This window comes from Vanessa cardui, chromosome 8 (assembly GCF_905220365.1).
Source record: "Vanessa cardui chromosome 8, ilVanCard2.1, whole genome shotgun sequence".
Lineage (NCBI taxonomy): Eukaryota > Metazoa > Arthropoda > Insecta > Lepidoptera > Nymphalidae > Vanessa > Vanessa cardui.
Genome location: NC_061130.1, coordinates 14570046 through 14582376, shown reverse-complemented (window position 1 = coordinate 14582376; position 12331 = coordinate 14570046). Strand labels below are relative to the sequence as shown.

General features: G+C 36.0%; 1 protein-coding gene and 1 non-coding gene across 2 annotated transcripts in view; both read left to right on the top strand.

Moving 5' to 3' along the window:
- LOC124531824 (protein croquemort-like) overlaps positions 1–11997 on the top strand; it is a 59741-nt gene extending 47744 nt beyond the window's left edge. Inside the window, exons 6-11 of the mRNA XM_047106362.1 lie at positions 4414–4622; positions 5228–5336; positions 6234–6394; positions 8345–8449; positions 9684–9831; positions 11069–11997. Of these exons, the coding sequence (XP_046962318.1) occupies positions 4414–4622; positions 5228–5336; positions 6234–6394; positions 8345–8449; positions 9684–9831; positions 11069–11179 (843 nt within the window). The 3' untranslated portion in view covers positions 11180–11997. The remainder of the gene's footprint in view (positions 1–4413; positions 4623–5227; positions 5337–6233; positions 6395–8344; positions 8450–9683; positions 9832–11068) is intronic.
- On the top strand, positions 10628–10709 carry Trnas-gcu. Its single transcript has one exon. It is a non-coding gene; the product is annotated as a tRNA-Ser (tRNA).
- Positions 11998–12331: the final 334 nt, after the last annotated feature.

Genomic DNA, 12331 nt, shown 5'->3' with positions numbered 1-12331 from the left:
CTCTCCTTAATGGAAGAGGAGGCCTTATCCCAGCGGGAAATTTACAGGCTGTTACTTTATTTGAATCCATAATTAATATAAATATATCGACCATTGATGTTCTGTCAATTCAAGGCTAATGTTATGTAATCTGTAATCCTCCTGTCAAAAGACCCGGCTTTATAAAAATGGTAACGCCACACTTGGTCGTAGAAACTTAAGCTGTAGAGCACGTCGCTTCGCAAAATGTAATGTGTTAAGGCCCTTATGTCATGCTGTAATTCGATTATGTCTCGATAACAATGAATGAATACATTTAATTTCTCTATATATATATATCGTTGATTACATAAAGACAAATTAACCTTCGACCGTATTCGTTTAATTAATATTCAATGCAGTTCCTTGTGTTATATACAGTCGCGTGGATGATTGATTTTAACGTTATAAATAAAATTTTTAACAAAAAGACTTCAAACAAAACACTATTTTAAAACAAATAAATATGCACTAAAAAGTAATAAAAAAATAATTGCGTATTCCACATATTTTTTAGAGTCCTCCTACGTAAAATGAAATGAAAAATATTAGACTACTTGAAAGTCGATTTACGATTATATAACGTAGTTAATACAGACGAATTGATAACCTCCTGCTTTTTGAAGTCGGTTGAAAAGATGAAATACACATAGCTGATTTTTTCCATTAATGTATTTGTATTTAGTGATTATATACTGAGTTTCTTACTGCTTTGTAATATGCCGTGACATAATAAGTATAAATATAATTTATAATCTACAGCGCTATATATAAACATAGCCTACTAACAGGGAAAAAATAGATTAAATACAAATTTTCGATTCGAACCGAAGTTATTACCGAAGTTAGTCATTATAATAAACGACTATATCTATAAATATTTAAAAAAAAATACAGATTAAAAATAATGGCACTAGAAAACAAAATGAGGTTACACAATCGAAATATAAAATGCATTAAATATATTGTATTTTTTTGAAAAGAAAATTTTGAAAATACCAATTTATTGACGTCTGATGTTTTTGGTCGTGCCCTTAAGTTGTTTAAAAATAATTATAATACGGTAATGATAAAATGTCCTCATATTGAACTTAGTTATACTACGATGTTTTAAAACATATTTCAGTATAAAAGTGATTTCGTTACAGCGCTTCGTTCGGCCGACTGAATACGCGTTACAAAATACTTGCGATATTTGTTCGATTGGAACGCACTTACTTTCGCTTGTATAGTCCGATGCACCTTTAAATAAATTGTAATGCGTTCACAATTAGTGATATTTTTACAATGATTGATAATTGATATATATATATATAAATTAACAATTGAATGTACCACAATACACTGTAAATGATACAAAATAAATATCGTTTTGATTTCTTAGTTAAAAAATATATATAGTATATTAATTAACAAAAGATTATTTTGTTTATAAAAAGCGAGGGGCAAGTATTGCTTATATAATTGTATTTAACTAACATAATGTATATTACAACTACATATTTAACTAATATCACGTTGGAGAAGATTAACTTCTGAGTTTAAATAAAAATATAGTATACATATATATTATGCTACGATGAATCTAAAATTAGGTTTATTTTACGTACATAAGTAGGTCAATATTGTCGGTAATTTCTTCAAATGGAATAATGTTGATTGTTTTATATATTTTTATGGTAATTTTTTGTTACATTAATCGTTTCGTTAGCCAATGGAAAGATAATTATGATAATGTATTTTTTTCTTAAGAAATGTGTGCTGGGTGGCCATCTTTACCACCATTTTAATAACCCTAGTGCTGTAGTTAATGTGGCCCACTGACCATTCAAGAAACACGACAATACTAAGCTGTTTCATAGTAGAATATCTGATGAGTGAGTTTCTACCGAGACGGGTATGCACAAACCTGGTGGTAATTAGTCACTTTTAGACATATAACAATAAAACAACCTTAACAATATATTATATTAAATATTTATTGTTTCATCAATGTTATTGACTCGTTTCAATAAATCCAGTCATAAAATTTATTAGTAGGTCATGATAAACTTATATGGGCTTGTCTGTAAATATTTTATTTATTTGTTGATAAACAAGTCTCGTGTTTTATAATTTTTTTTGCTTAGAGTCAAAGGTAGTGTTTTAGACAGTGTATATTCAGAGGGTTCCGTCCATAATTTATTCTACCGCTTAACAGAAATATTTAGGCTATGTTACATTTCTTTCTCGGTTCCAAGGCTGGTGTCACATCGATAAATTAAGAAATCAATAATTTCGTTCCATAAGCGGTTGTCATACCATTTGCAAATCTTTATTTACTTAAGCGTCTGTAGTGCATTGGTTTACGGGCCTAGCTCTGTAAAAGTCGCAAATTCGATTCTGACCCATTGACCTATTGTGAATAAGAAATGAGTGGGGAATATTAAAAAAACTTTATGAATTTTTAGACGTATTGCGTTGAAAATATTCGTATTTACGTAGAGAAAACTCAGCGATTGTTTTAAATATAAGTGGTTTCTTACGAATAACAAAAGATTTAGATAAGCGGACGTTTGCGCACAAGTGGGGTGATGTGACTCATTTCATATGGAGCATAGGAAATCTGTCATAAACACTTATCGGTCAACGAAGCAAAATAAGATATGCTATGAAATACGCTTTAATTTTAACCCGATTACGGAGGATTTCAGAAAGTTATGCCTATATATTCATATAATATGGAATGTATATTATTATTCTATATGTGAAAGTAACTTTGTCTGTCTCTCTGTCGCTCTTTTACGACCAAACTCGAAACTCAAATACAACAACAACAACAGCCTGTAAATTCCCACTGCTGGGCTAAAGGCCTCCTCTCCGATTGAGGAGAAGGTTTGCAACTTATTCCACCACGCTGTTCCAATGCGGGTTGGTGGAATACACATGTGGCAGAATTTCTATGAAATTTGCATGCAAGCTCTGGAGAAAACGTCCCAAAACATGTTTCTCCTATTGTACTTTTGTGTATGGTTTTTAGGTGATCTAGTTAACAAATGAGGTTACTAAAGCTTTCAAAGTTTTTCAAGGGCCACTTAGTAATTAAATACTTAATTTTAATAATTTTGATCATCCGCTAGGTATTGGTTACATTACTTCGCACTGATAACGTAAATACTGTTCTTTTCTGTTTACTTTCATTTGTCTACAATATTGCTAAAAATATAAAGGGTTTTTGGAAATTCGATGTATTCCCACTAGAAGGTCATAGAGATCGCTTTTTGCGATAATTTTAATCAGATGAAACTCCAAAAATTTCTTTAAAAAGTCGATTCTAATCTATTTCTTTCTTTTGATTTATAAAAGCTATTAAACACTGGATATTTGTCAATATTTAAACAATAATTATCGTTCCAAATTTAAAAATGCGAGAAGGACGTTATATAAAAAAAAAATGGCAATAATGCATTAAAAAATTATATCATAATAATATTATTGCTTGCGACTTTGTTCACACTTCATGGTGGCGTATAATTAATAAAGTATCTTAGTAAGTATCTAAGTATCTTAGTGGTGTTATTATGATTATATAATAGCATAGCAACTGTTATTATCAAATATGTGGATTGATAAATGTTGCATCGATTAATCAGTATTATGGATTATGTTACTGCACAGCTCCGTAATACTGATTTATATATTTTTGATTTGATTTGATTTGATATCAATCCTTAACATATATCTGATGGAAACCGTCGCTATGTTATAATTGTAATAACACCACAGATGATCAGTTAGGTTATAAACTTGAAGTATAGGGTCAACCTATGATCATGCACTTCTTTTAATAGGCTAATAATAATATCGATGCTTTACGAACATTAACAGCCTGTAAATTTTCTATTGATGCGCTAAGGCCTCTCCCTTTGAGGAGAAGGTTTGGAGCATATTCCACTACGCTGCTCCAATGCGGGTTAAAGAATACACATGTGTCAGAATTTCGATGAAATCAGACACATGCACGTTTCCTAACGATAGTTGCTTTCACCGTCACGCACGAGATGAATTATAAACAAAAATTTAGCACGTCAATATTCATCTGTGCTTGTCTGGGTTTTAACCTGCACCGTCGGTGATGATGATCACTTTATAACCACTGGGCCATCGCGGTACTGTACCGAAGCAATCAACCTTCTCGTTAATGGAAAAAACGACCAATATCCAACAGTACATTTCAGGTTAAACAACTTTATTACTCATAAAGAACCTTACACTTCACTTTGGTGAATGAGCATTACATATAACTTATATACAAAGTTAGTTTTAGTGGTAGAATCTGCAGTACATATCTACATTGACCCAAAAAAAATTAATGAAGGTTTTTCTTAACATATCCAATGTTTTTCTCGTTTCCAGCGTAACGGTTCCCTCGTGTACGATGGTATTTTCTTAATGAATACCGGCGAGAATGACTTCTCCCAGCTCGGTAACTTGGAGAAGTGGAAGTATTCCAACAGGACAGAATTCCGGGACGAGTGCGGGGAGGTGAAGGGATCGACGGGGGAGCTGTGGGCGCCTGAGCTCGGACAACCCGAGATTACTATCTTCGCTCCGGATATTTGCACGTGAGTTTTTTTGGTAGCTGTTGGTTGGCACACGGGCATATGGGCCACCTGGTGGTAAGAGGTCACCACTGCCCATATGGCCCAAATGGTCCACCAGAAGGATTTACTTTAATTTATTATATACTTAATTCATTTCGTGTTTACGAAGAAGCTATCGTAATGAAATCAATTATGTCAGGTAAAATTCTTTGTGACATAATTGATTTCATTACGATATCTTGATTGATTGATTGAGCTTGAGATGTGTGTTTTTCGCTAATCTCTAACCGCCTGGCCACGGGAAATTCGTCGACGCGAAATTTCGCGCGATGCGAACGGCGAAGCGTCTTGCGAATGAAACAAACGTACATATATCAATGTACATGCTTCGCTTTGCTTTTGCTTCGCTTCGAATTTCCCGTGGCCAGGCGGTAAGGGGATATTAGGGAGAATGTGTATGTTTACTTTTGTTTATATACAGACTGTGTATATTTTTATGCCGCAGCCATTTACAGCAAAACTCCACTAAAGTCTATTTAAAAATGAATATTTTTCTAATCTATTCTAGAAATATTTTGATTTCTTAATAATGATAATGATATACATATATCGCATTGAACTTTCAGTTACATGAATCTCGCCAAGGCCGGCCCGACTAGGATACAAGGCATCGACGGAGTGCTCTATGCGGCCAATGAATCTCTCTTTGATAACGGATACAGGTATCCCAGTAAGGTAAGCCAGTCACGATTTACTAACTACATATATTGAACAATAGTAGGAAACTAAACTTCTTCCTAAAAGAGTGGATAGTGCCAGTGGAAACTTAAGATGCGTCGTTAATCCTCAATTGGGAGTTACCGATAAATATTCTCCTGATTTTACACCTCTGTTCCCGCAATGTTTTGTTAGTCGACATTTTTTATTGGAAGTCCTTAAAAAAATGCTTAAAAATATTCTGCAATATATTCCAAAAAGAAGCCGAGTGTTAGTGTATTCAATAATAGTGTATTCAATAATGTGATATCAATAAAATAATCTTCAGAAAAAAAGGCGACTTTATAAAATGTTGTAATTACGACATTTATGCAACTTAAGTTGATTAATTTGGCGTATTTTAAACAAGCAGACAATTTTTCTTGAAATTTAAAAAAAGAACCGGCCGATTAGTCTTTGGGGATTTGTACCTGAAAGATGGCAATAAGATGTAACAAATAACGGGGCGTTAACGATTAATATTAAATATATATATACAGAGTCGAGAGCCTAGTGGTAAGAACGCGTGCATCTTAACCGATGATTGCGGGTTCAAACCCAGGCAAGCACCACTATATATATGTGCTTAATTTGTGTTTATAATTCATCTCGTGCTCGTCGGTGAAGGAAAACATCGTGAGGAAACATGCATGTGTCTAATTTCATCGAAATTCTGCCACATGTGCATTCCACCAACCCGCATTGGAACAGCGTGGTGGAATATGTTCTAAACCAACCCTTAATGGAAGAGGAGGCCTTAAACCAGCAGTGGGAAATTTACAGGCTGTTATTCAATAATTTTCTCCAAAATGTAACAGAAATCTCTCTACAATCTATAATTTATTGCCTTTGAAGTGAATGAAATGTTTCCACCAGGCGTGCTACTGCGACGCAGTGAGAGACGAGAACTGCGTCCCGGCCGGAGCCCTGAACGTGTCGTCGTGTCGGTTCGGAGCGCCAGCATTCGTGTCGCAGCCCCACTTCTTCAACTCTGACCCTTACTATCCCAGTAAGATAAAGGGTCTCAGTCCAAATGAGTGAGTACAAGTAACAATTCGTTAATATAGTATATATATGACGACGGAGGGCCATCACCACGGTTATAGTTCATACAGAGTCTTCGACGACCTCCATGGTCGAATGGTGTGTACACCGGTTTTCATGGGTACGCCACTCTGAGGTCCCGGGTTCGATTCCCGGCCGAGTCGATGTAGATTATCATTAGTTTTCTATGTTGCCTTGGGTCTGGGTGTTTGTGGTACCGTCGTTACTTCTGATTTCCATAACACAAGTGCTTCAGCTACTTACATTGGGATCAGAGTAATGTATGTGATGTTGTCTCATATTTATAGTTCATGGTATTCTTATGTGGGCGTCTATCGGTGGGTGACGTAGGATCAAGAAAACACACTTGTACAATCAACCACAGTATAATGAGTCAGTAACACAGTTTAAGTAGGTGACCGGAATGTGCGATGGTTCTGTGACCGCATGCGCCGGACGCTATGAGGGTAGTGATGTCCGACGTTCCCCTCTCATCAATCATGGGTCTTCCAGCCTGGCCTAGGCTAGGCTTGGGTACGGGCCTCGAGGTTACCCTCCTTACCCGGCCTTTTCCTTCTCGGTAGCCTCGGCTACCGCGTCGTTTGTTCTTGACCCGATGGGTCAGGGTCCGTGGACCCAGTGGTGTCTTCATCTTAGTATTGGTAATCTTGTCTAATGGTTGTCTCGTCCTTGGGGTGTCATGTCCGGTGGTTTGTCGTCCTATCCTAGCTCCAGATCGCCTGCGTCGGTGTCTGCGTCGGGGCAGGTGGTGACCGGCAGCAGGAGCTCACGAGGTTGAGGACGCCCGTCAGGTGGTCTGGCATGTAGTGGTGCGATACCGTGGAGGTGCCCGCACACTCTTGTCCGCACGAGCGAACATGGTGCGCGCGAGGTGTCGGACGAACTCCTCCACGGTGGGCGTCCTGGTGTCTCGTTCCCCTCTCAATCCGGGTTCTTCCACCTTGGCCTAGGCCAGGGTTGGGTACGGGCCTCGAGGCGAACCTCCTTACCCGGGCGTTTTTTGACCCAAAGGGTCAGGGTCCATTATTGGACCCGATGGCAAAAACCCTCCCCCTCTGGCGCATGCTTACACAAACTCCATCGAGTGCCGCTACGTGGCGCTGGCGTTCCGGAAACGATTCCATAACGTAGTCTCGTGGTAGTGGTATACGTTCCACTAGATGGCGTTGACCGAAATAATTCACCCGGTGCGACATATACTAGTCGTTGCCCGCGGTTTCCCTCTCGTTTTACGGATTTGGTTGTCATGTGTTAAGCTTAAAGTTGACTATGTTCTTCCTTGGAGTTCTAATTTGCTTCACACCAAATTTCATCGAATTCGGTTCAGTGGTTTGGTAGTGAGAGAGTGACAGAGATACATTCATGTTCAAATATTAGTATAGATTTAGTTCGTAAAATAATATTATCGTCATGTATTTTTTATACTCTACATTATACAGATAAAAAAGGATATATAAAAAAAAACAAAATATACATTACAAAAAAAATTAACTATATGTGTTTATATGTGTAAGCCGCCTTTAGCCAGATACCATTGGTCACCAACATCCATGGCGGACGAGCATATCGGCCACCTGATGGTAAGTGGTTACCATCACCCATAGACAATGACAATGTAACAAATGTTAACTATTCCTTACATCGCCAATGTGCCATCAACCTTGGGAACTAAGATGTTTTGTCCCTTGTGTCTGTAGTTACACTGGCTCACTCACCCTTCAAACCGAAGCACAACAGTACTGAGTACTGTTATTTGGCGGTAGAATAATTGATGAGTGGGTACCTACCCAGCCGGGCTTGCACAAAGCCCTACCACCAAGTGAGACCATAGACAATATAAAGACATACAAATATTAAAATCTCTTATATCGCGATATGTGTGGTATATTATTGTTTATTTATATTTGATTATTATGTTTCAGGGATATGAACTTTGAACTGGCTCTAGAAATGTACACCGGGATGCCTCTGCGCGTCGCGGCGCAATTACAGATTAATCTCCTGGTCAGACATATCCGGGGCTTCAGGTGAGATATATGTCTCGTACTGGAAGCTAAAGAACAGAGATGATCCAGTGGTTAAAACGCGTGCATCTAAACCGAGGATTGCGAGTTTAAACCCACCCGCATTGGAACAGCGTGGTGGAATATGTTCCAAAACCTTCTCCTTGATGGAAGAGGAGGTTCTATCTCAGCAGTGGGAAATGTACAGGCTGTTACTTTACTGGACTTTACTTGCAGAATGCAATTATTTTAACGTCTTACTAAGCTCATGATAAATCTTGTCGAAATCTTGAATAGTTTATGATAATTATTATGGATTCGAAAAACAATACAATTTTAAACGTCCTCAAAGTTGGTATCGGATCTCTGAAAGTAAAATTATAGTGGGTATCAGTGGTGGAGGGGAATAGAGTCGCATTACATCTAAAGATATTTCTATCAAAAACTGTGCAGTGTGTACAATATAACACATAGTACATATACTATATAACGTGGCATAAATAGTTTGACGACCGCCGTGGTCGAGTGGTGTGTACACCGGCTTTAATTTGTACGCCAGTACCGAGGTCCCGGGTTCGATTCCCGGCCGATTCCATGTAGATTACCATTAGTTTTCTATGTTGTCACGGGTCTGGGTGTCTGTGGTACCGTCGTCACTTCTGATTTTCCATAACACAAGTGCTTTAGCTACTTACATTGGGATCAGAGTAATGTATGTGATGTTGTCCAATATTTATTTGTTTATGTATATACTGATGTTGTTGCTTGGAGGCCACTGGAATACTAACCCTCATCATCCTAACTTAAGCTGAGAGGTATAATCTTAGATAATTTTTCTGCAGTCTAGCTATAGCTAAAGCACTTGTTAGCTACTAACATTGGGATCAGAGTGATGTGTGTGATGTTGTCTCGGAAAGTAAAGTAACAGCCTGTAAATTACCCACTGGGCTAAGGCCTCCTCTTCCATTAAGGAGAGGGACTGGAACATATTCCACCACGCTGTTCCAATGCGGCTTCGTGGATTACACATGTGGCAGAATTTCTATGAAATTTGTCACATGCAGGTTTCCTCACGATGTTTTCCATCACCGCTGAGTACGAGATGAATTATAAAGAGAAATTAAGCACATGAAACAGCGGTGCTTGTCTGGGTTCGAACCCGCAATCATCGGTTAAGATGCACGCGTTCTAACCACTGGGCTATATCAGCTCTTATTGCTGTCTCATACTTATCATCTATAACGGCGTGTCCCCTCAGCTTGAATAACCAGCTGCCTGACGCGGACACGCTGGTGCCGATGTTCTGGTTCCGGCAGGAGGTTCGCGTGACGGACGAGTACGCTCGCCTGGCTCGCTTCGCGCTCAACCTGCGCAGCGGCCTGCCCTATGGGTTCTATGCCCTCACGGTGAGCGACTGAGCCTATGCCCCACGCTAGAACTAGCTGTGCCCGCATTACTCCCTATTCTATCAGTTATCTGACAGTGAAAGTCCCGTCAAAATCGGTCCAGCCGTTGAGATTAGCCGGAACAAACAGACAATTGTTTGTTTGTTTTGGGAATGAAACGATCGCCTCCTGGCTATTTCATCTCATATTAAATTGTTTAAATAATATATGAGACAATAAAATAAAAAAAAAACCCCCGCTGAGTTTCTTTCGCCGGTTCTTCTCAGGTCAGGGTATTTTCTTTCCGAACCGGTGGTAGTGTTTCAATTGACCATCAATAAGAAAGTGTAATGCTTCTATATTGAATAAAGATATTTGAGTTTGAGTTTGAGTTGAGACAGACAGACAAAATTGTAAAAAATAATATTTTGGTATATGTGCCGTGTATACATAAATATGCATTGAGTAAAAAAGAGCTATTTTAATATTACAAACAGACACTACAATTTTATTATATGTATAGAAAAAAACTTACAAACTTAAATCGCCAATTTCACATTCAAATGTCAATTCTCTCATTTGAAAACGTTTGAAAAAATGCATTTTTATTTATTGATTTTTGAATAAATTGAGTATTATTTTCAAGTTTCGTTAGTAAATAACCATTTTTAAACTCATAATACATATACACTGATTACAATAATTCACAATTTATTTTTCGCATTGTCAAATAGCCTATTGCAAAACAAATATGTAGGGTATTTTAAAATTTTTATAAATCTTAATATGTACGTATATTTGGATCACTTGCCCAAGCGACGAGGTGGCCGAGTGGTTAAGGCGTTGGACTGCTAATCCAATGTGCTCTGCACGCGTGGGTTCGAATCCCATCCTCGTCGATACATTTTTATTTATATTTTTTACGTACATATTAAATGGAAGTAACCATGTATATATTATATATGTATATATATATTTTTTATTAATTTCTATTTAGTTTATTACGAAAAAATAATTTTAAATTAATTTGTACAAATATTATACATTTTTTTTTACTAGTTTATATTTAAACTTTTTTTGTTTGTATTTAATGTTATAATATGTTGGTATTGCTTTTAGTATAACTTGTCGCCAGCCTCGTTATTTTATATGATATGAAAACTTTATGCTAGTACATATACATGCAGTAAATATTCTTTAAAATCTAAATAATAAGCGTTCAATAGACCCACAATTAATTTTCATTTTTTCTTTAAAGGTAATTGGGGTATTCCTGCTTGTAGGTGGTATATTTATATTAATGAGAAAATTGTTAAAATCAACTGATACCTCACCGATTCTAGAGTCACCACATGAAGAAATACAATGATCGAGGCAGTAGATGTGGGTAAATTTATGCCAATTGTTACCATAAATATTCATAAGTAATATAGTATCAAATACTGACCATAGACCAAGGAGTTTTCTAACTTTGAGGTTTAATTTGATTGACATGATATTATTTTTTTTTAAATAATCAATCAAAAATGTTTTTGTTACTTAATTTTAAACTTTAATGTTAATATTTTTATATGTAAAAAAGAGAGTTTATATAAAAATATTGATAGTATAATGGTGCTATATACTTCTATAAGAATAACAATAATAATCAAAAACATTTTTTATATAACTGATGTGATTCTTAGATAAATTTTACTCTTTTTAATTATAAAATTTTGACTTATTGTTATGGGCATAGATACTGTTATTAATAATGTTAAAAATATTTTCAGCTTTACTAAAGCTTAAAGAGAAATATAACGATTAATGGTGCCTTATTAATAACACTAGTTAATTATATGTTTTTTTCTCTTGTTGAAATTTTTACCTTAATTAACTATTATTTTCTTTTTAACGTGGCATTTAGCACTACGGTTTCAGCCTAAAATAGCTCCCATCAAATTCTATTTTTAAAAACATTATTTTTGACAGCTGTCAACACGCGATTTTTTTCACGCCATTGTTGCAGTAATAAAATACTCTAGTCCTGTATTATCATTGCACCAAATAATGAAAACGTTTTGCAAGAAATTTATAAATAAATAATATAATATTATTTTTTTAATAATAAGTAATTATTTAGGTTAGAAAAAATATATGCGTTTTGTGAATTTGGAACTAACAGCTGATGCGTATCTCAGCCTGGTTACAAGTAATCACAGCTGTCATTTACTCTTATCGTTACGATGCGGCTAATCCTATTATTAATTGCATATAATGTGATACTAATAAGTGGAAAATATTTAATGACGCAAGAACTGTGAATGATGATGATATATTTGATATCGTTAAAAATTTTCAAGGTTTTTAGGACATTTATTAATAGGTAAAGAGTTATATGTATTATGAAGAAGATTATTAGTATAATCTGAAGATAAAAAAGGTTGGACTCTATATTATTGGTTAAATTTCAAGATTTCCTGGCAACACTGGGGATGACGCTATCAGGCAATGACTTAAAATGAACAGCTTAAGTAAATTA